The sequence below is a fragment of the Geotrypetes seraphini genome, chromosome 5 (assembly GCF_902459505.1).
Source record: "Geotrypetes seraphini chromosome 5, aGeoSer1.1, whole genome shotgun sequence".
Taxonomy (NCBI): domain Eukaryota; kingdom Metazoa; phylum Chordata; class Amphibia; order Gymnophiona; family Dermophiidae; genus Geotrypetes; species Geotrypetes seraphini.
The window spans coordinates 110,768,088-110,792,631 of NC_047088.1; the positions used below are offsets into that span (position 1 = coordinate 110,768,088).

Here is a 24,544-nt window from a genome sequence, read left to right on the forward strand (position 1 = left end):
ATTGCTTAATGCAATTTGCTTGGTTTGTTATCTGTTTACTTTTTAGTTTTGTTGTATTCTTTTTGGATTTAATAAAAGGCTTTCCTAAATTACAAAAAAAGAACAATTTTAGTAATCATCCTAACACCTCTCCCATAATAAAACACCCATAGAAACAAGAGTGTGACAGGGCTGCCTGCTAGTCATAGCCCAAGGCCCTGATTCTAAAGAAAAAATATATTTTTTTTTATTTTGGGGGATAAAAGAAGTAAGCCAGGCAGCAGTAAGGCAAACAGTGACACAAAGGCAGCAGTTTGAATGACCCAAGTACCAATTCAGCAGAACACCAAATTAAGAGCAGGCTGGGTAACTGTAGGGCAGGCAGTGACACATTAATAGAGCAGGAAAAAGAAAAAGAGGTTTTTCTCCTTCTGGTTTTCTATGTGGGTATAAGAGAGCCCACTTAAAAAAATAAAAATAAATTGAAAGCTGTGACTAGAGTGGCAACTGATAGAACCATAGCAAGACTTTAGGGCAAAAAGTTTGGGCGATGTGTGCATTGCTTTAGTGGACAAAGCCTTTTCAGATGTTTACAACTGAGAACCTGTTGGGAACCTGTTCCCTGGTCTGATCACCTCCTAGGCTATTTTTGCCTCCCTGTCTTCATGTCAGTCCTTGGTACCCCTACCCGAGCCTCAAACTCCATCACCAACCGCAAAAAAATCACTAGTGAACTATTCTGGTCCCAGTTCCTCAACAAATTCCCTCCTCTTCCCACTCTCATGGACCCAGACGCATTCTGGCACAACTGGGTGACTCTTTCGGAAACCACGTACCGTGCTCTTGCCCCTCTAGCCACTAAATCCATCTCCTACTCTCACAAGGCCCCCTGGTATCTCCCATACCACAGGGAATTAAAACAGAAATGCCGAGCCCTAGAGCGAAGATGGAAAAAATCGAAATCCCCTTCAGATAGGCAATCCTGGAGAGAAAACATCAAATCCTACAACTCCATACTAAAAAAAGCTAGGAAGCTCTTCTATGGAGATAAAATCTCCAGATCAAAAAACCAAAACAGTACACTCTTCCACATCTGGCGAAACCTAACTTCTAAAAACGACTCCTCCCCCTCCCCCACTCTCCCATCTCCAAATGACTTAGCCAATTTTTTCAACGAGAAGATCACTACCATAAAGAGTTCGTTCCCCCCAGCTATCTCTTACAACTCTCTTCCTCTGAAAGACTCCAACCCTATCCCTGCTGACAGATCATGGACTACTTTCGAACCTGTATCCGAGCCCCAGATCTCTAAACTCTGCCTGAAACTTAAATCCTGCAAGTGCATCCTAGATCCTTTCCCATCCTACCTCTACGAAAACATCCCAGCGCAGGCCATCTCTTCCCTTACAAACCTTATAAACAAAGCTTTACTATCGGGCCTGTTCTCCTCAGAAATGGGCCACATTGCCTTGTCCCCTCTTCTGAAAAAAGCCGATCTTGACCCTTCCTTACCATCGAACTACCGCCCCATAGCCAACATCCCTCTTTTAACAAAACTTCTGGAGACCATAGTCGCTACCCAGTTCTCCTCTTACCTAGAGAGATTCTCCATTCTCCAACACTACCAATTCGGATTTAGGCCCAACTTCAGCACCGAGTCCCTCCTAGTTTCCCTAATCTCAAAGGTGCAACAACTACACGCCCGAAACAAATTTGCTGTTCTCCTACAGTTCGATCTCTCCGCAGCTTTCGACGTCGTGCACCACGACATACTAATCTACCAACTTTCCGAGATAGGAATAGACTCCTTTGTCCTAAAGTGGTTCTCAAACTTCCTTCGCGCACGTTCCTACATTGTCAACGCAAACGGCTCCAAATCCACTTCGTGGACACCATCCTGCGGGGTCCCACAGGGCTCTCCCCTATCCCCTATCCTCTTCAACATGTATATGACCTCCCTGAAGCTTCTCAAACTATCCCCCCTTGAAACAATTTACACATATGCAGACGATATCCTTATCCTCCTCGAAACAGACCAGAACCTTACAAACCTCCAAGAGAACATCACCTCATGCATAATGAGACTTCATGCCTGGTCCCTCTCTGTTCAGATGAAATTAAATGAATCAAAGACAAAACTACTCTGGCTCGGCCCAAAGTTAGTACACCTGCCCACCCTCTTCACTCTACCCACAGGTCCCGCTCTTCACCTTGAGTTCTCAAGCAAGGTCCTCGGCATCATTATCGATTCCTCCCTCTCCCTAAACGATCACCTGAACTCCTTGGCAAAATCATGTTTTTTCAGCCTCCACATGCTGAGGAAAGTTAGATCCTATTTCCACCAAAAACACTTTACCGTCCTGGTACAATCCATCATCTTATCCAAACTCGATTACTGTAATGCCATTTACCTATGCCTAACAAAAAAAAGTCTTCACAGACTCCAGCTCATCCAGAATACTGCGGCCAAATTGATTTTTGCTAAACGCAAATTTGATCACGTCTCCCCCTTACTTACCAATCTTCACTGGCTCCCTGTACTTTCCAGAATTCACTTCAAATGCTCCTGTCTAGCTTTCAAGATAATTCATGGCATCCTTCCGCCACTAATCCCTCTATCCTTCCTCGCCCAAACGCCTGCTACCACCAGATCCACCCACAGACATAAACTATCCTTCCCCTCTCTACATGGCATCCCCCACGCAGGCAAACTGGGACGATCCCTCCTCTCCAAAATCACGGGCCTTTGGAACGATCTCACTATCCCGCTGCGGAACCTGGGCTCCCTCCAACTGTTCCGGAAACAACTGAAAACCTGGCTTTTCTCTAATATATAACATCTCCTGCTTACTTCCCCTCTTTTTCATATGCTCTTGTAAACTCTCTCTCCCCTCCCTTCTTGTATTTTTAAGCTTTGTAAACCGTGTCGAGCTCCGCTTCCGTGGAGATGATGCGGTATATAAACTTAAGGCTTAGTTTAGTTTAGTTTAGTTTAGAGAGCTGTTTACATCCTCTCACTTTCGCTGGACTCTTTGTGCTCTTCGGTTGCTTTCTTTGTTTTAGTTGTTCCAATTCTTCAAATTTTTTGACTAGTCCTTTCTCTCTAATCCTATTTCTACATGCAACATAGAAAATAGTTATCCCAGGACAAGCAGGCATGATATTCTCACATGTGGGTGACGTCATCTACGGAGCCCCGGCGCGGACAGCTTTTCAAGCAAACTTGCTAGAAGTTTCAAGTTTGCACACTGCACCACGCATGTGCGTGCCTTCTGCCCACTAGAGGGCGCATCCCACCTCGTGGTCCTCAGTTCAAATTTTTCCGCGGAGCAAGAAAGCCCTGTGGATCTGAGCTCCAGTGTTTTTGCCTTCTAGCTGCCGCGTTTAGTTTGTTTATTGATCGGATTAATCGCGGTGCTGCTTTATTTTTCGTCCGTTTTACAAAAAAAAAAAAAAAAAAAAATAATAATAATTGTTTTTCGTTGGGCTCCGGGGGCTCCCGGAAGCCTGAGCCGGGGAACGTCGGTCGTTCCCGGCCTTCTTCTTTTTCTCGTCGATGTCCCGTCCTGTTACGGGATTCAAGAAATGCAGCCGGTGTGAGAGACTACTCTCCATCACCGACCCTCACCGGTGGTGCATTGTCTGTCTTGGGCCCGAACATCCAACAGCCTCGTGCGATCGCTGTGCTACCTTCCAGAACAGGGCCCTCCGTCGCCGTAAGGCCAGAATGGCGGAATTGTTCGCCGTCGACGCGCCGCCCAAGGCCTCGACGTCGGCCTCGGCTTCGGCCCCGGCCTTGACCTCGGCCTCGGCGTCCTCGGGGGCCTCGGCGTCGCCTCGGCCCTCATCTTCGAAGCCGTCGTCATCGAAGCCAACTTCGGGTAAGTCCTCTGTTCCATCCCCTTCAGCAAAGAAGCCATCCTCGAGTCAGGCCAAAGCGGGTGGGTCGACCCCGACCCCGCATCGGACCTCGACTCCGCACACCCCGAGGGAATACTCGAGACCGAGGTCGCCCTCCAGGGAGTGTGCCCCGGACTCGGAACTCCCCACCTTCGTGGGGATTCCGGCCTTCCAGGATCTCCTTCGAGCCTTGATCTCATCGGAGCTGTCGGGAGCCCTGGAAGTGCTGCAGCGTGCTGCGGGCCCGGCGGCGTCGACCTCGGCCGGGGCGCCCCCGGCCTCGGAGGCCCCGGTCTCGGCTCCCTCGACCTCGGGAGCCCCGGCCTCGGCGACCTCGGTCTCGGGTATTGCGGCCCCGTCCACCTCGGCCTCGGCCCCGCCCCGGACCTCGACCTCGGGGGAGCCTCCTGAGCGCAGTGTCCGCCCAAAAGAAAAGTTCCGCAGAGTGCGCCGACTTTCCTCCTCGGCTTCGGGATCTTCCCCGGACGCCTCGCCCTCGAGGCGACCTCGGACGAGGCGCCGATCGAGGAAGCCTAAGCGACCCCGAGGCTCGCCTCGGCGCGATCGTTCCTCGTCGTTCGGGGGCGAGGCGCTGCAGGTGTCGGAGTTGCGCCTCGATAATCCGAGGCTCCTCCGCTCACCCCGGGGAAAGTCTTCCCGTGCCGCCTCGCCGAGGAAACGGGAGAGGACCCCACGGACCCCGGGATCCTCCCCCAGGGACTCCCCTAGGAGGATGATTTCACCCTCCCCCTCGAGGGCCGTGGAGAGAGGATCCTGGGATTCAGGATCGGTTAGGAATCCTCAGTATTCCCATGAGGCCTCCCCCCGCTCCTCGGCGGGACGGTCGAGAACCCCGTCCCCCCAGGCTAGGCCGTCCTCCTTCTCATCTTTTGTCCAGGACATGGCCCAAGCCCTGGGGATTGACCTGATGGTAGGTTCCAAATATTCCAAGGAATTTCTAGAGGAACAGGACCTTCCCACTCCCCCTAGAGAGGTACCTAGACTCCCTCTCAACAGTGTCCTCCTGCAGACCTGGCTGAAGAACTTGTCGAGCCCTCTTACAGGCACGTCTGTCCCGTCAAAAATGGAATCAAAGTATAGGACGATTCCCCCGAAAGGGTTTGATAAGGCGCAGCTCTCCCACCAGTCCCTCCTGGTGGAATCTGCCCTTAAAAAATCACAGCCCTCACGGGTTTCTGCGGCGGTTCCACCCGGCAGGGAGGGGCGGACCCTGGACAAGTTTGGCCGTCGCCTCTATTCAAACACTCTGATGGCCACCAGAGTTCTAAATTACTCCTTCACCTTTTCCTCCTACTTGCGTGGGATGGTGAAGGACCTTCCTCAATATCGGAACTCGTTACCGGACTCCCAAAGAGCAGGATTCGATAAGTTTATGTCCAACCTGTCTCAATTGCGGTTGTACCTATTCCATTCAGTGTACGACACCTTTGAGCTGGTTTCGAGGGTGTCGGCCCTCGCAGTGGCCATGCGCCGCTTGGCCTGGCTTCGCACCCTCGACATGGACCCAAACCTGCAGGAACGTCTTGCAGACCTGCCCTGTGTGGGGTCCGAGTTATTTGACGAGTCTTTGGAGGCGGCGACCAAGCGGTTGTCGGAACAGGAACGCTCTTTAGCATCCCTGGTCCGCCCCAAACCTAGGCCCCCGCCGCAGAAACCTTTCCGGCCTCCGCCGCGCCGGTACCCCCAGAAGTCGACCCCGTCTTTCTCAAGACCGCCTCCGAGACGTCCGTCTCAACGAGGCAGAGGGGGACAAACCCAAGCCCCGGCGCAGGGCCCTTCTAAGCCCGCGCCTTCCTTTTGACGGGCTGAGCGGACGGGGCGGGTTCCCCTCCGCACCTTCACCAGAACCCCTTCCCATCGGGGGGCGTCTTCGGTCCTTCCGGAAGGCATGGACCGCGATTACCTCAGACGCTTGGGTGCTCCGGATCGTCTCCGAAGGCTACTCGCTCAATTTTGTGTCCTCGCCACCGGACAGTCCCCCAAATTTAGCCTTGTGCAACCGGTCGCAACTACCGACCCTTCTGACCGAAGCCAAGGCTCTCCTGAAGCTTCGGGCGGTCGAGCCGGTCCCCAAGGACCAGTGGGGGACGGGATTTTACTCCCGTTACTTTTTGGTCCCAAAAAAGACCGGGGACATGCGCCCCATACTCGACCTCAGGAAGCTCAACAAATGCCTGGCCAGGGAGAAATTTCGAATGCTATCTCTCCCGGTCTTGTATCCTCTTTTGGAGGAAGGGGACTGGATGTGCTCCCTCGACTTGAAGGAAGCATATACCCATGTCCCGGTGCACCCCACCTGCCGAAAATTCTTACGATTCCAGGTGGGAGACCTACACCTCCAGTACAGAGTCCTGCCCTTCGGCCTGGCCGCGTCCCCACGAGTATTCACGAAGTGCATGGTAGTAGTGGCGGCAGCCCTGAGGTCTCGCGGGCTCCATGTGTTCCCTTACCTGGACGACTGGCTCATCAAAGCCCCGACCAGGGAGGAGGTTATCTCAGCGACCCGACAGTCTATTGCCTTCCTGCAAACCCTCGGATTCGAGATAAACTTTCCAAAGTCTCAGTTGAGGCCGGCTCAGTCTCTTCAATTCATAGGTGCGGTGCTGGACACGGTGCGCCTGCGCTCCTACCTTCCGACCCAACGGTTGGAAGTCTTGGTACGGATGAGCCGCCAGGTCTCTCAACTACCAAGGGTATCGGCCAAGCGCATGATGATGCTGCTCGGCCATATGGCCTCGACGGTACACGTCACGCCATTTGCGAGGCTGCATCTGAGGATCCCTCAGTATACACTCGCATCACAATGGCGCCAGGAGTGCGATCCGGAGTCGCGCCTCATTTCGGTGACTCCGCTTTTGCGGAAATCGCTAAGTTGGTGGACAGACTCTTCAAATCTGTCCACGGGACTAATGTTTCGCACTCCCCCATTTCGCAAGGTCCTGACCACGGACTCCTCGGACTACGCGTGGGGAGCCCACCTCGACGGTCTTCGCACACAGGGCCTGTGGTCGGCAGAGGACCGTCGCTGTCACATCAACGTGCTAGAGCTTCGGGCCATCTTCCTAGCACTTCGAGCCTTCGTTCACGTAGTACAGGACCAGGTGGTCCTCGTCCGCACGGACAACCAAGTAGCAATGTACTATGTGAACAAACAGGGGGGAACGGGGTCGTGGCCCCTCTGCTCCGAGGCCCTTCGCCTCTGGGAGTGGGCGGCCTCCCGGAACATCTTCCTCCGGGCGGTCTACATCCAGGGGGAACTGAATTGTCTGGCGGACAAACTCAGTCGACTCCTGCAACCCCACGAGTGGACTCTACACTCAGCAGTTCTGCACGAGGTCTTCGCTCGCTGGGGAACGCCACAGGTAGATCTGTTCGCCTCTCCGGAGACACACAAACTACCACTGTATTGCTCTCGGATGTACTCGCGGGATCGTCTGGAGGCGGATGCCTTCCTTCTCGATTGGGACGGGAAGTTCCTCTATGCATTCCCTCCTTTCCCTCTGATCATGCGAACGTTGGTACATCTCAGATCGTCCACGGCCACGATGATTCTCATAGCTCCTCGGTGGCCGCGTCAGAACTGGTTCTCCCTACTGCTCCAACTCAGCGCCAGGGAACCACTTCTTCTGCCTGTCTGTCCTTCTCTGCTATCTCAGAATCAAGGATCCATGTTACATCCCAATCTGCAGTCATTGCACCTGACAGCTTGGTTTCTTGTTCCCTGACCCCTCCGGACCTGTCTCAATCAGTGAGGGAAGTGCTGGAAGCCTCCCGCAAGATCTCGACGAGGCTTTGCTATTCGCAGAAATGGACCAGGTTTTCCACCTGGTGCTCATCTTTCCTCCTGGACCCGGTATCGGCCCCGGTACCCTCGGTTCTGGACTACTTATTCCATTTGTCGCGCTCTGGCCTGAAAACCACTTCGGTGCGTGTCCATCTTAGTGCGATTTCCGCCTTCCACCAACACCTGGATGGACGCCCTCTGTCTCTCCATCCCTTGGTGACACGCTTCATGAAAGGATTACTCAGGGTTTGTCCCCCGCTCAAACCTCCCCCAGTCGTATGGAATTTGAATGTGGTTTTAGCACAACTGATGAAACCACCCTTTGAGCCACTCAACAAGTCCCTCTTGAAATTTCTGACTTGGAAGGTGGTGTTTCTGATTGCCCTCACCTCCGCTAGGCGGATTGGGGAACTACAAGCCTTGGTTGCGGACCCACCCTTCACCGTATTCCATCATGACAAGGTGGTCCTCCGCACCCATCCTAAGTTCGTCCCGAAGGTTGTTTCTGATTTCCACCTCAATCAGTCCATTGTCCTTCCTGTGTTCTTCCCTAAGCCCCACTCCCATCCTGGCGAGACGGCGCTTCACACGCTTGACTGTAAGAGGGCGTTGGCATTTTACCTTCAACGCACCAAGTCCCATCGGAAGGTCCCGCAATTATTCTTGTCCTTCGATCCCAATCGATTAGGGCACCCAGTTTCCAAGCGCACTCTGTCTAACTGGTTGGCGGCGTGCATTTCCCTTTGCTATACTCAGGCTGGCCTTCCTCCCCCGGGTCGAGTCACGGGGCACAAGGTCCGAGCAATGGCAGCTTCGATAGCCTTCCTCCGTTCCACCCCGATGGAAGACATATGTAAGGCTGCCACTTGGTCTTCGGTTCATACATTCACCTCTCACTACTGTCTGGACACTCTGTCCAGGAATGACGGCCGGTTTGGCCAGTCAGTTTTACAAAATCTGTTTTCTTAAATTTGCCATCCTCCCACCTGCCCTTTTTGGTTTGGCTTGGAGGTCACCCACATGTGAGAATATCATGCCTGCTTGTCCTGGGATAAAGCACAGTTACTTACCGTAACAGGTGTTATCCAGGGACAGCAGGCATATATTCTCACAACCCGCCCACCTCCCCGGGGATGGCTTCTAAGCTAGTTATGGAACTGAGGACCACGAGGTGGGATGCGCCCTCTAGTGGGCAGAAGGCACGCACATGCGTGGTGCAGTGTGCAAACTTGAAACTTCTAGCAAGTTTGCTTGAAAAGCTGTCCGCGCCGGGGCTCCGTAGATGACGTCACCCACATGTGAGAATATATGCCTGCTGTCCCTGGATAACACCTGTTACGGTAAGTAACTGTGCTTTCCAGCGCTATTGGATGGAGGGGAAGGGGGGTGCAATCATCTGCTTTTAACAAACGCGTATAAGACACACCTTTAATACATGCCTATAATACATTCACTCAAGACATGTCATCTACTATGTTATGTGCTTTTGAGATGATTTTCTTTATCACTATATTACTATAATTTATGTGAATTGTGTGGGTTTTTTATTTTATTTTTATCATAAACCATAGCCAGAAACACACACCTGAGATGCACTTTTCACAGTACCAGCACCCCTGGACCAGCTGGTAATTTTGAGTCGTTAAAAGCTGGCATTTCACTTGGAGAATAACCCAGCGATGATAGAGAATTGCCAGGAGTGCTCGTTTAAATATCAATGAGCTCATTTTACTACCATTTTAATAATAATGACCTCGTTGTACTACATTTGCATGGTAGAATCAGAGGCTGCTAGGAAGCTCGGAAAAGACCATGATGAGCCATTCTTATAATTGAGCAGTAAAATACTGTCATGCTAAACCGGCTGGAACCGGTTTTGCGATCATTGTTAAAGGCACGGTAAGTTTTTGAGAACCCGGCCCCTAGTCTTACATACCCCAATTATTTATACACATTATTCTGACTATTCAAGTTAATAGCAAAGCTCTTGCTAGAAAGTACTGTAGATGCTCTTCATGTAATTTGATTATATGATTTGTGACTCTTAGAAGAGTCAACTTTTCAAAATTATTGTGGGTGCTAAACCCAACAGAAATGGCCTCTCCCTGGACATAAGTCAAGGAGTTTGTTCAATATTAGGGTTGCTCAAGCACCCACAGAGCTGCTTCTATGACTCTTATCAAGCTGCTATTATTCAAGAGACATAGGTAAGTTTGTTCAGAGGAAGGAGCAGTTCTACACTGAATGCTAGAGCTATGGGAAACAGATCCACAAAAGTTGGATACATTTCTGGAGGACAAAAAGTAGTAATCAAAAATGTAAATTTCCGCTTTCCCCTACCACCAACTCCCACTGTCTATCACCAACTCCCACTGTACTTCCCTTTTAATTTTTGTAAACCGTGTTAAGCTCTATATTTGTAGAGAACATACGGTATATAAGCTTAAAGTTTAATTTAATCTAGATAATGCCATTTTTAGGTCCATGAATGCAAGTCACCTTGGAGAACAAACATTCTGTGATACATTTGGGCATTTCCATCACCTGCTAGATCCCAGCCAGAAAGGCAGTTGAATTTTTGAACATGATCTTTTCATACAGGGTCAGCTCAAACTATGAACCAGGTGAGGCCCTGGCCTAGGGCACCAGTGATAAAAGGTGCCAAAAACACAGTCTGGCATTTTTCCCTCTCTCTTCCCTCCCTTCTGCGAATGGGGAAGGAGAGATGCCGGATTGGGATTCAGGATTTTGGTGCCCTTTATCACCAGCATTAGGTGGGAAAAACTTAATATAGAAGGTGTGGGGGAGGTGCCAATGCAGAAATTGGCTCTGGGTGTCACAATTCTTGAGCTGGCTTTGCTTTTATCCTAATTTTTGTGTAACTATATGTTGGGAATTAGTCATGCATAATTGCTCTTGGTGCTTCTAGGTGTCCAGCTCCCAGTTTGAAGGAAATAGACCAGAAGGAGACTGAAAAGGAGCAGCAGCAGCAAGTGACAGTAGCTTCAAAGATTCACCCAGTGAAGAAGCAGTCTTGTACCTCTAGCTCTAGTAGCAGCAGCAGAAGCTCCTCCTCATCCTCTTCATCCGACTCAGACTCTTCCTCTGACTCAGACTCTTCCTCCTCCAGTTCTTCCTCCTCCAGCTCCTCTTCTTCATCTTCATCATCATCACGGTCCAACTCGAAATCCCAGGCTCATCTAAAAGCCGGAACCAAAGAGAGTCCTTTATTATCTCCAAGGCGGTAGGTGCAGTCAGTTCTGCTTTCCCATTCCCAAAGTTCTAAAGCCATGAGCAGAACTTGATTAATACTATATGGGACCCTAGGCAAATATACAGTATATTTGTGGCCTCCATATGTTCACTCCTCCAGAAGTAGAAGGGAAAAATGCAGAGCCTAGCTGTGAGCATGATAGCAATTAACTGTTTGTTAGTGAGCAGGGAGACTATGCACATGCTTTGAATGAAGTGAAGGAGGAGCCTAATGGTTAGGGCAGTTGACTGAGATCCTGAAGAGCTGAGTTCAATTCCACTGCAACTCCTTGTGAATGTAGGCAAGTCACATTGCCCCAAGTACAAAAAAAAACTTAGATTATGTGCATATAATGTGTACAGCACTGCATACATCTTTCTATGTTTCTGTATTCAAAAGGGCCTGCGATAGGCATGTTGGGATCTCTTGAAGAGAGAAAGAGATAATGGTTACTGCGGATGGGCCATATTGCCTTTATCTGCCATCATGTTTCTGTTTCTTTATCTAGTAGAGCTTTAGAAATGAAGATGAGTAGAATAAAGAGACATAATGGTTAGATCTGGAGAGCAGCCAACTTACCCAGTTCCAGGAGAGAAATTCTGAGCCAGTCCTGATACATTGTGGTATCTGAAGTGCTGATATCAATTGGTGATATCAGAACTACCAATAGAACACTGAATTGAGATACTCGTAGAAGTTAAAAAAAAAACCAGGAACGACTAAACAGTCTCCCTACTGGAGATGGGTAACCTGGCAGCTCTGAAGCAGTGGGCTGAGAACCCAGAAGCAGGGCAATTAATCTCACTTTGTTTCTTCTGGTACAAACCAGAGGTTCCAAGGGTAAATGCCCAAAAAATTGAAATTTAAGAGCAAAGTATGCAAAATTTAAATTTATCAAATTTTGCATGTGAAACAAACTTTAGATATAGTATTTAGCTTTTTTGATGCTTTTGAAAGGATATAGGCAGAGTAGAGACAGTATTAGGACAGTGTTAAAGGAATTTGCTCAAGTAATAATAAGGTAAATTCCCTGGGCTGGAAACTTCCCTTCATTTAGTACAGTATATGTACCAATGAAGTTCTTCATTCCAGCCTAGATTTTCAAAGGGAAGCTTTATTTATCCCAGGACAAGCAGGCAGCATATTCTTTACTCATGGGTGACATCACCGACGGAGCCCTCGGTACGGACCTTTTTAAATAGAAAGTTCTAGTTGGCCGCACCGCGCGTGCACGAGTGCCTTCCCGCCCGACGGAGGAGTGCGTGGTCCCCAGTTTCTTCGTTTCCGCGGAGCGAAGAAGACGCGTGTGTTTTTCAACGGCCGTTGAACTCACTTTTTTGCCTTCCCGCTCGCGAAATTTTTTCCATTTTCTTTTCATTTTACCTTCGGGTTTCTTTTTCTTTGATTTATCAAAAAAAAAAAAAAACTTTATTTTTTTAACCTTCTTTCGTCTTTGCCCCGGCGGGGCCTGTTGCCATTATACAGGCCTCGGGGTTCGATTTTGCGGAGGCTGTTTTTCCCTTCATGCCCCCGCAAGCCGGTTTTAAGAAGTGCCAGCGGTGTGCACGCCCGATCTCCCTCACTGACCCACACAATTGGTGTTTGCAGTGTTTGGGTCCGGAGCATCGGGCGGACTCCTGCACCCGCTGTGCCACTCTTAAAAAGCGAACACTCAAGAATCGTCAAATCCAACAAAATCTTTTGTTCGGCACCAGGTCGACGATGGACTCCTCGGCATCGACAGCAGTATCATCAAAATCGGCACCGCCTACTTCGACACCACCCGACCCCACATCGGCGCCGCTGGCGCCAGGTAAGCCGGCTAAGAAGCCTCCCTCTTCCCTCGAGCGTCCACCAGCCACAGTGGCGACACCGACCTTGCCGGCCTCACGCCAACCCCGAAAACGCTCCGCCCCGATTTCGGTGAGTGCCTCGTCATCGGCCTCCTCATCGCCGGGGCGTGGAGCGGCACCTAAGGAACCGAAGCAAAAGAAAGCGGTTCCGGTGCCACCCCTGGATGACCGAATTGCGGCCATCCTCCAATCTCAACTACAGGAACAACTGCAACATCAACTCCAGCACCTGTTACCTACTATCCTGGCACCGCTCCTTTCGGTACCAGACCGGCCCGAGCCCCGTACCGAGCCACCGGTATCCACCCCATCGGTACCAATTAATACCTCCATGCCGATTCTTTCGGCTGAGCAACTTCATGCCCATCCTGTGGTTCACTCCCATACCACTACGGATCCGCCTCGGGACCGGGCGGGGCACCATTCTTCCCGGGACCAGGATCGACGCCGGTCCTCTTCTCCCGGTACCGTTTCGGTGCGCTCTGGGAAATCTTTATCCAAGACTCACCATACCGAACCTTCCACCCCGGTGTCTCGGCTTGCGCACCCAGAGGTCCGTGACCCAGACTTATGGGAAGAGTCCCCCCCCGGTACCGAGGAGGATCTCTCCTCATCCGATGAGGATCCCTCAGCACCCGATACCACCTCCAAACCTGAGCAATCCTCCTTCTCAAAGTTCCTCAGGGAGATGTCAGCAGCTTTATCCCTCCCTCTGGAGTCAGACTCCAAAAAATCCCAAGCCTTTCTGGTGGCTTTGGATTTTGAACAACCTCCTAAGGAGTTTCTTAAGTTACCCGTACACGACATCCTACGGGAGACTTTCTACAAAAATTGGGAGAACCCCCTTACAGTACCTGGGGCCCCCCGCAAGTTGGATAACCTCTATCGAGTTATCCCAATTCCAGGGTTCGATAAGTCCCAATTGCCCCATGAGTCTCTTCTTGTGGAATCCACCTTAAAGAAGACTCAGGGCTCCAGTGTCTATGCCTCCACCCCTCCTGGCAGAGAGGGTAAAACCATGGACAAGTTTGGCAAGAGGCTCTATCAGAATGCCATGCTGGCCAACATGGCGAACAATTATTCCTTCCATTTTTCATTTTACATGAAACACTTGGTTCAACAGCTGTCCGCCCTCCAAAAGTATCTTCCGGAGAGAAAGGTTCCACTTTTTCAACAGCATATCTCTGGTCTCCTTCAGTTAAGAAAATTCATGGTCCGCTCTATCTATGATTCCTTCGAGCTCACCTCCCATGCCTCTGCCATGGCTGTAGCCATGCGCCGCCTGGCCTGGCTGAGAGTCTCAGATTTGGACATTAACCACCAAGATCGTCTGGCCAACGCCCCCTGTCTTGGGGATGAACTTTTTGGAGAGTCCCTGGATTCCACCACCCAGAAACTCTCTGCACATGAAACCAGGTGGGACACCCTGATTAAACCCAAGAAAAAGGCTCCGCCTGCCCGACCTTACAGGCCTCAATCCTCCTATCAGCGTAGGTTCTCAGCCAGGCCACTCAATCCGCCTTCCCAACAACTTCGGCGGCCCCGGCAGCACCAACACCAGGCACAGGCTCGTTCTCAGTCCAATCAACCCAACAAGCCTCTTCCTCCTGCTAAACCTTCTCAGCCCTTTTGACTCTTCTCTCCAGGGCATAGCCAGTCTTCCACCTCCGCTACCTCTTCCACAACCAATCGGAGGTCGTCTCCTCATATTCTTCAGCCGTTGGGAGGTCATCACATCGGACCAGTGGGTCCTCAACATCATCCACCACGGCTACTCTCTCAACTTCCAGACTCTTCCACCGGACAACCCTCCCGTAGAGTCTGCTTCTCACTCCTCCCAAACCCCCCTCCTCCTGAGGGAGGTTCAATCCCTCCTTCTTCTCAATGCCATCGAAGAAGTACCTCCGGAACAAAGGGGTCAGGGATTCTACTCCCGCTACTTCCTGGTTCCCAAGAAGACGGGAGACCTCCATCCCATTCTCGATCTCAGGGACCTCAACAAGTATCTCGTCAAGGAAAAATTCAGAATGCTCTCCCTTGCCACGCTTTATCCTCTTCTTTCTCAACACGACTGGCTATGTTCCCTGGACCTCAAGGAGGCCTACACTCACATCCCAAGCAATCCGAATTCACGCCGCTACCTGCGGTTCCAGGTACAACACCGCCATTATCAGTACAAAGTGCTACCCTTTGGCCTCGCTTCATCACCCAGGGTATTCACCAAGTGCCTTATTGTGGTAGCGGCCTTCCTCAGGTCTCACAATCTCCAAGTGTTCCCCTACTTGGACGATTGGTTGGTGAAAGCACCTACGTCTCAACTTGTGCTACAAGCTACTCATCACACCATCTCTCTCCTCCACCTCCTGGGGTTCGAGATCAACTACCCCAAGTCGCATCTGCTTCCCACCCAGCGACTTCAATTCATCGGAGCAGTTCTGGACACCACACTAATGAGGGCATTTTTCCCCTCCGATCGTCAGCGGACCCTGCTCCATGTCTGTCGTCAGGTGCTCATGCATCCCTCCATTCCTGCCCGACAGATGATGGTCCTCCTGGGTCACATGGCCTCGACAGTACATGTCCTTCCTCTGGCACGTCTCCACCTCAGAACACCTCAATGGACTCTCGCTAACCAATGGTCACAGACTACGGATCTTCTTTCTCATCCCATCTCTGTGACATCGTCTCTTCAGCAATCTCTCCAATGGTGGTTGAACTCCTCAAATCTTTCCAGGGGTCTGCTCTTTCATCTACCCCCTCACTCCATGATCATCACCACGGATGCCTCCCCCTATGCGTGGGGAGCTCACCTAGGAGATCTACGCACCCAGGGACTTTGAACCCCACAGGAGCGTCAACATCACATCAATTTCCTGGAACTCAGAGCCATGTTCTACGCCCTCAAGGCTTTCCAGCATTTTCTCTGCCCTCAGGTTCTTCTCCTGTGCACAGACAATCAAGTCGCCATGTACTACATAAACAAGCAAGGCGGCACCGGATCTCGCCTCCTTTGTCTGGAGGCTCTACGCATCTGGACCTGGGCCACGGCCCGCAATCTCTTCCTCAAGGCTGTCTATATCCAGGGCGAACAGAACTCCCTGGCCGACAATCTCAGCCGCATCCTTCAACCTCACGAGTGGACTCTGGACCCTTCAACACTCCACTCCATCTTTGCTCGCTGGGGCACTCCGCAGGTGGACCTCTTTGCAGCACCTCACAACCATCAGCTGCCCCAATTCTGTTCCAGACTCTTCTCTCCTCATCGTCTGGCCCCAGATGCATTCCTGCTCGACTGGAGAGATCGGTTCCTTTATGCCTTTCCTCCACTTCCTCTGATGTTGCGGACTCCGCAGGGACAGGGCCACCATGATTCTCATCGCTCCTCGGTGGCCTCGCCAACACTGGTTCTCCCTCCTGCTCCAGCTCAGCTCCAGGGAGCCCATTCCTCTTCCTGTGTTTCCTACTCTGCTTACACAGCAGCATCAGTCTCTACTACATCCCAATCTGTCTTCGCTCCACCTGACAGCTTGGTTTCTCTCGGGCTGACCTCTCCTGAGAATCTATCTCAGCCTGTCCATCTCATTTTGGACGCCTCCAGGAAACCGGCCACCCTCCAATGTTACCATCAGAAGTGGACCAGGTTCTCCTCTTGGTGTCTACGGCATCATCACGATCCCACCTCTTTAGCGGTGGAAACTGTACTGGAATATTTGCTCTCGCTGTCCAATGCTGGCCTCAAATCTACCTCCATCAGAGTCCACCTCAGTGCCATCACTGCGTTTCATGAGCCTATCCTCGGAAAACCTCTCACGGCCCATCCACTGGTTTCCCGGTTCATGAGAGGCCTCTTCAATGTCAAACCACCTCTGAAGCCTCCTCCTGTCGTCTGGGACATGAATGTGGTTTTATCAGCGCTCATGAAACCTCCGTTTGAGCCTCTTGCCACAACTTCGCTCAAATTTCTTACCTGGAAGGTGCTTTTCCTCATTGCCATCACCTCTGCCAGGAGGGTTAGTGAGCTGCACGCACTGGTCGCCGATCCACCATTCACTGTTTTTCACCATGACAAGGTGGTTCTGCGTACCATCCCAAATTCCTTCCCAAGGTGGTCTCAGCTTTTCACCTCAACCAGTCCATTGTGTTGCCCGTCTTTTTCCCTAAACCCCATTCTCATCCTGGGGAACAGGCGCTGCACACGCTGGATTGTAAGCGTGCCCTTGCCTACTACCTTGACCGTACCAGGGCTCACCGCTCATCTCCTCAGCTCTTTTTGTCCTTCGACCCTAACCGTCTAGGTCGTCCTGTCTCCAAACGGACGCTTTCCAATTGGCTTGCTGCCTGTATTGCGTTCTGTTATGCTCGGGCCGGTCTCTCACTGGAAGGTGCTGTCACGGCCCACAGAGTCCGAGCTATGGCTGCTTCTGTGGCTTTCCTCCGTTCCACGCCCATCGAGGAAATCTGCAAGGCGGCCACTTGGTCCTCAGTTCACACGTTCACTACTCACTACTGTCTGGATGCCTTCTCCAGACGGGATGGACACTTCGGCCAATCTGTGTTACAAAATTTATTTTCCTAATGGCCAACCATCCCTCCTCCCTCTCTGTTAGCTTGGAGGTCACACATGAGTAAAGAATATGCTGCCTGCTTGTCCTGGGATAAAGTACAGTTACTTACCGTAACAGGTGTTATCCAGGGACAGCAGGCAGATATTCTTACGTCCCACCCTCCTCCCCGGGTTGGCTTCTTAGCTGGCTTATCCTAACTGGGGACCACGCACTCCTCCGTCGGGCGGGAAGGCACTCGCGCACGCACGGTGCGGCCAACTAGAACTTTCTATTTAAAAAGGTCCGTACCGAGGGCTCCGTCGGTGACGTCACCCATGAGTAAAGAATATCTGCCTGCTGTCCCTGGATAACACCTGTTACGGTAAGTAACTGTGCTTTATGAAACTGCCCTTACAGAGACCCAGAAACATAACATAAATGCATGCAGTCTAGCTAGCTCTCTTTTCTAATACTATCCTGCTCATGTTCTCATTCAAAAAATATATTCCAATGGTATCAATGCAGGAAGTAAAAAGAATCCAATGATAATACACAAGCTTCCAATAATAAATGTAAATACAGTAAATCTTGTAGTACTATATTTTAATTGGTAAGATTAAGCTCAGAGTCATGGAGGGGTTAATATGGGGGGGAAAAAACCAATCACCTCACCATCCAATCATTGCATGATCCTCCATTTTGAATTAAATGTGCAAAATGAATTTTTCTATTAAAAAAAACAAACTTCAATACAGTATTTAAAGTTTTAAAAGTGAAAAAGCACTTAGCTAATAGATGGTTTCAACGTGGCATGTTTCGATTGCTGCTTCAGGAAACCATACAGACAGAAACTCAAAAGTCAAAAGAATGCTTTGTCAGCAAGAGCTGGTGAGATTTCTGAAAAAGCCGTTAAGCACAGTGGCGTACCTAGCATATGTGACACCCGGGGCCCATCATTTTTTGACACCCCTCTCCATCTATATGAAAAATATGATTTTTAGTAACAATCCACATATCGCACAATAAGAGTATACCTAGGAAAAGGCAGCATCTTAAACACTGCAGTGAGCACTAGAACACCAACACATACATTGTAAAACTAAACAAGCCAGATCTTGCAGTCAATGCCAACTAAAAACTATGTCCTTTTCATACACACAGAACAGAGATACACCCTCGCCCAATATGGAATAATCACAAACTAAAAATAGAAACATGTAGACAAAAGTTAAACTGAACCGCCAAGAAACCAGACTCTGCATACACCACAACTCCACAAAAACAGTGACGCAAGTCTGCTAATACTGTGCAAAATATAAAGACAGTAGATGTAAATTTGAAAAAACTGATACACAACAATAACCACTTTACAAATTAACAAATAAAAATAAAACAGATAATGAGAAATAAGAAAATACCATTTTATTAAGTAAAGCAACCAAAAAATCTTTCTAACTTTTGTTGTTTCTGCTTTAATTATCTTCTCTTTGCTCTCTCCTTTCTATACAGTGTTTGTCCTCTCTCCCTTCCATGCAACATCTACCCTCTCTCTACCCCTTCCATCTACTGCCCACACTCTCTCTACCCCTTACATCTACTGTCCACCCTCTCTCTCTTCCATATGGCATCTTCCCTCTTTCTATGTCTCTTCAATAAACTGTTTATCCTGTGTCCCTTCTCTCCTTTGCATATGATTCATTATCCCAGGACAAGCAGGCAGCATATTCTTGACTGATGGGTGACGGCACCGACGGAGCCCCGGTACGGACAATTTTAGAGTGATTGCACTCTAAGAACTTAGAAAGTTCTAGCTAGGCCACACCGCGCGAGTGCCTTCCCGCCAGACGAAGGCACACAGTCCCCAGTTTCTTAGTTTCTGCGGAGCTAAGAAGACGCGTGTTTCCAACGGCTGTTGGATATATCTTTTTCGCCTTCCCGCTCGCGCATTTTTCTTCGTGAAACTTTTCACGTTTTCTTTTTTTATTCTTTTCTTGATTAAAATTAAAAAAAAAAAAAAGTCTTCTTTTTTTCAACTTTTTTCGGTTGGCCCCGGCGGGGCCTGTTGGTACCATCGAAGCCTCGGGCTTCGATTTTGCTACTGCCGTTTTTCCCTTCATGCCCCCTTAACCGGGTTTTAAAAAGTGTCAGCGGTGTGCACGCCCTATTTCCTTATCCGACCCGCACAAGTGGTGCCTTCAGTGTTTGGGTCCGGACCATAGGGCTGAAACGTGCACCCGCTGTAGTTCTCTTCAAAAGAGGACTTTGAAGAATCGCCAAATTCAACAGCAGATTCTTTTCGGTGCTGCTATGGAAGTTCCACTGGCATCGACCCCGGCATCGGCAACTTCCTCCAAGTCGGCACCGGTCGTTTCGACACCGCAAGATGTATCTTCGGTGTCGCACCCCACAGGTAAGCCGGCTAAGAAGCCATCCCCTACAGTTCTTGGCCCGCCAGTCGAACATGCAGTGAGCCAAGTCCTGCAGACTGCGCGCCGGCCCCGCAAACGCTCCGCTCCCATAGAAGTGACTGCCTCTTCACGGACGAGGCTGACCCATCAGTGCAGGATCCTGCTAGTAAGCCAGAGCACTCTTCCTTCACTAAATTTCTTAGGGAGATGTCAGACACCCTTTCTCTCCCCTTGGAGAATGATTCTAAGAAGTCAAAAGCATTCCTGGATGCTTTGGACTTTGACCAACCTCCCAAGGAATTTTTAAAATTACTCCTTCATGATATCTTAAGGGGAACTTTTTACAAAAATCTGGAGACTCCTCTCACCATTCCAGGAGCTCCAAGGAAATTGGAATCACTTTATAAAGTGATCCCCATTCCAGGGTTTGACAAACCTCAGCTTCCACACGAATCTTTACTGGTGGAGTCAACCCTGAAAAAATCTGCAGGCTCAAGTGTGTATGCTTCTGTCCCTCCTGGCAGAGAGGGCAAGGCTATGGACAAATTTGGTAAACGACTTTACCAGAATGCTATGTTGGCCAACCGTTCAGGTAACTATGCATTCCACTTCTCCTTTTACCTGAAACATGTTATCCAGCAGATGGCCACTTTTCAAAAATATATTCCTGACCGCAAGCTTTCTGCTTTTCAGCAATGCACTGCCAGTCTCTTGCAGCTCAGGAAGTTTATGGTCCGTTCCATCTATGACACTTTTGAACTGACATCCCGAGCTACTGCTATGTCTGTAGCGATGAGACGATTGGCATGGCTTCGCGTCTCAGACCTTGATGTGAACCACCAGGACTGCCTTGCCAATGCTCCCTGCCTGGGTGATGAGCTGTTTGGAGAATCTCTGGATACCACCACCCAGAAACTTTCGGCTCATGAGACGAGGTGGGATACCTTATTGAAAAATAAAAAGAAACCTCCTCCTCCTCGTCCTTTTAGGCAGCAGACGTCTTACCAGCGCCTGTTCTCTGCTCAGCCAATTCAGCCTCATCCTCCTCAGCCTCGGAGACAACAGCAGCAACAGCACCAACTGGCTCGTCAACAACAGCCACCTGCAATGAAACCTGTTGCCCAGCCTAAACCAACTCAGCCCTTTTGACTCTCTTCTCCAGAGCATTGCCAGTCTTCCTCCCTCATGTCCTCTTCCACAGCCTATAGGAGGTCGACTAAACATTTTTCTGGCTCGATGGGAGGTAATCACCACCGATCAGTAGGTGCTCTCTATCATCGCCCACGGCTACTCCCTCAACTTTCAGACTCCTCCGCCGTTAGGCCTGCCAAAAGAGTCTGCTTCCAACAAGTCTCAGTCCCTCCTTCTTGCTCAAGAGGTTCAATCCCTCCTTCTTCTCAATGCCATCGAAGAAGTTCCTCCAGATCAGCGAGGTCAGGGATTTTACTCCAGGTACTTTCTAGTCCCCAAAAAGACCGGAGACCTCAGACCTATATTAGATCTCAGAGATCTCAACAAATGTTTGGTCAAGGAGAAGTTCAAAATGCTCTCTCTTGCCACCCTCTACCCTCTTCTCACTCAGGGCGACTGGCTATGCTCCCTCGATCTCAAAGAGGCCTACACACATATTCCTATCCATCTGACGTCCAGGCAATATCTACGCTTTCCCATCAGTCAACATCATTATCAGTACTAGGTGCTACCCTTCGGTCTGGCCTCCTCTCCCAGGGTATTCACCAAGTGTCTGATTGTGGTAGCAGCCTATCTCCGCTCTCACAATTTTCAAGTCTTCCATTATCTGGACGACTGGCTGATCAAGGCTCATTCCCCTCAGGCGGTTCTGCTTACCACCAACCAGACCATTCACTTCCTTCAACTGTTCGGTTTTGAAATTAATCTACTCAAGTCGCACCTCATTCCAACCCAGCGACTTCAATTCATTGGAGCCATTCTGGACACTGTTCTGATGAGGGCGTTTCTTCCATCCAACCGCCTTCAGACCATCCTTCATCTCTGTCGGCAGGTGTTTCAACAGATTACCATCTCAGCAAATCACATGATGGTGCTCTTGGGGCACATGGCTTCGACAGTGCATGTCACACCTTTTGCACGTCTCCACCTGCGCACTCCTCAATGGACCCTAGCGACCCAGTGGTCCCAAGCGACGGATCCTTGCTCACAATACATATCTGTGACATCGTCTCTTCGACAGTCGCTTCTTTGGTGGTTGACATCTTCAAATCTATTCAGAGGTCTTCTGTTCCATTTACCTCCTCATCATCTCGTGATCACCACAGACGCATCCCCTTATGCCTGGGGAGCTCACTTGAACGAATTCTAAACTCAGGGGTTTTGGACTGCCCAGGAAAAGAAACACCACATCAATTTCCTGGAACTCCGAGCAATGTTTTATGCCCTCAAGGCTTTTCAACATCTTCTCTTTCCTCAAGTACTACTCAATTGCACAGACAATCAAGTTGCAATGTACTACATCAACAAACAGGGAGGGACGGGCTCTCGCCTGTTGTGTCAGGAAGCCCAATGGATTTGGTCTTGGGCGACAGCTCGTCATTTATTCCTGAAGGCTGTCTACATTCAAGGGGAGCAGAATTCCTTGGCAGACAATCTCAGCAGAATTCTCCAACCTCACGAATGGACTCTCGACCCCTTGACTCTCCAGTCCATTTTCGCTCAATGGGGCACTCCTCAAGTGGACCTTTTTGCAGCTCCTCACAATCAACGGCCCCTGTTTTGCTCCAGACTCTACTCCCCTCACCGTCTGGCACCCGATGCATTTCTCCTGGATTGGACCAATCTCTTCCTATATGCATTTCCCCCTCTACCGCTCATGCTGCGGACATTGTTCAAGCTCAGGAGGGAACAAGCCACCATGATTCTCATCGCTCCATGGTGGCCCAGGCAACATTGGTTCTCCCTTCTACTTCAACTCAGTTCCAGGGAACCCATAATTCTTCCACTGTTTCCTTCTCTGCTTACTCAGCATCAACAGTCCCTACTGCATCCCAACTTACAGTCTCTGCACCTGACAGCTTGGTATCTCTCGGGCTAACTTCGGCTCACTCACTCCTTTCTCAGCCTGTCCGTTCTATCATTGATGCTTCCAGGAAACCGGCCACCCTTCAGTGTTATCAACAGAAATGGTCTCTGTTTTCTTCCTGGTGCCTCTTACATCACCATAATCCCATGTCTCTAGCAGTGGGACTGGTGTTGGACTATCTTCTTTTCTTGTCTAACTCTGGTCTCAAATCTACTTCTATCAGAGTTCATCTCAGTGCCATTGCTGCCTTTCATGAGCCTATTCATGGAAAACCCCTCTCTGCTCATCCTTTGGTTTCCAGGTTCATGAGGGGTCTTTTCAATGTGAAACCACCTCTTAGGCCCCCTCCTGTGGTCTGGGATCTCAATGTGGTTCTTTCCGCTTTAATGAAGCCTCCTTTTGAACCTTTGGCCACAGCACATTTCAAATTTCTCACTTGGAAAGTGGTCTTCCTTATAGCTCTCACTTCTGCCAGGAGGGTCAGTGAGTTACATGCACTAGTGGCCGATCCACCTTTCACTGTTTTTCACCATGATAAGGTGGTTCTACGTACACACCCAAAATTTCTCCCTAAGGTTGTGTCTGACTTTCATCTTAATCAGTCCATTGTCCTACCTGTTTTTTTCCCGAAGCCTCATTCTCATCCAGGTGAACAGGCTTTACATACCTTGGACTGTAAACGTGCTTTGGCTTACTGTCTCGAACGCACTAAACTTCACAGATCATCTCCTCAACTGTTTTTGTCTTTTGATCCTAACAAAATGGGTCATCCTGTATCTAAACGCACTCTATCCAATTGGCTTGCTGCTTGCGTTTCATTCTGTTATGCTCAGTCGGGCCTGACACTGGAAGGTTCTGTCATGGGCCACAAAGTTAGAGCTATGGCAGCGTCTGTAGCTTTCCTCCGCTCCACTTCCATTGAGGAAATCTGCAAGGCTGCTATTTGATCCTCAGTTCATACTTTTACATCTCACTATTGTCTGGATGCATTCTCCAGACGGGATGGACACTTCGGCCAATCTATTTTACAAAATTTATTTTCCTAATGGCCAACCTTCCCTCCATCCCTCTTTTTGTTAGCTTGGAGGTCACCCATCAGTCAAGAATGTGCTGCCTGCTTGTCCTGGGATAAAGCCCAGTTACTTACCGTAACAGGTGTTATCCAGGGACTGCAGGCAGATATTCTTGCGTCCCTCTCACCTCCCCGGGTTGGCTTCTTAGCTGGCTTATACTAACTGGAGACCGCGCACCTTCGTCGGGCGGGAAGGCACTCGCGCACGTGCGGTGCGGCCTAGCTAGAACTTTCTAAGTTCTTAGAGTGCAATCACTCTAAAATTGTCCGTACCGGGGCTCCGTCGGTGCCATCACCCATCAGTCAAGAATATCTGCCTGCTGTCCCTGGATAACACCTGTTACGGTAAGTAACTGTGCTTTTCAGCTTCACCCCCTCTCCATTTTTCTGTAACCACCCCCTCCCCTATGCTTTAGCATCTCTCTCTTTCTCGTATTCTTTCCTTCCTTCCTTTCCACTCCACACCATGGTCTGGTATTTCTATCTCCTTCCCTTCCCCCATGCCAAGGCATCTCTTCCTCCCCCTCCATGGTCTGGTATTGCCTTTCGTTTTTTCCTTTCCCTGCATCTGTGGTTCCTCTCCCTTGTCTTCCTCCTTCCGTCTCTCTCCCCAATTGGGTGCTGCAGCAGCAGCATTTTTCTCCCCCCCTTTCCTGTGCAGCAGCAGCATTT

General features: G+C 49.9%; 1 protein-coding gene across 6 annotated transcripts in view; it reads left to right on the forward strand.

Moving 5' to 3' along the window:
• SRRM2 (serine/arginine repetitive matrix 2) overlaps positions 1–24,544 on the forward strand; it is a 549,687-nt gene that overhangs the window by 485,111 nt on the left and 40,032 nt on the right. For all 6 annotated transcript variants that reach the window (XM_033944768.1, XM_033944767.1, XM_033944764.1 and 3 more), the window contains one exon: positions 10,614–10,928. In XM_033944768.1, the coding sequence (XP_033800659.1) occupies positions 10,614–10,928 (315 nt within the window). The remainder of the gene's footprint in view (positions 1–10,613; positions 10,929–24,544) is intronic.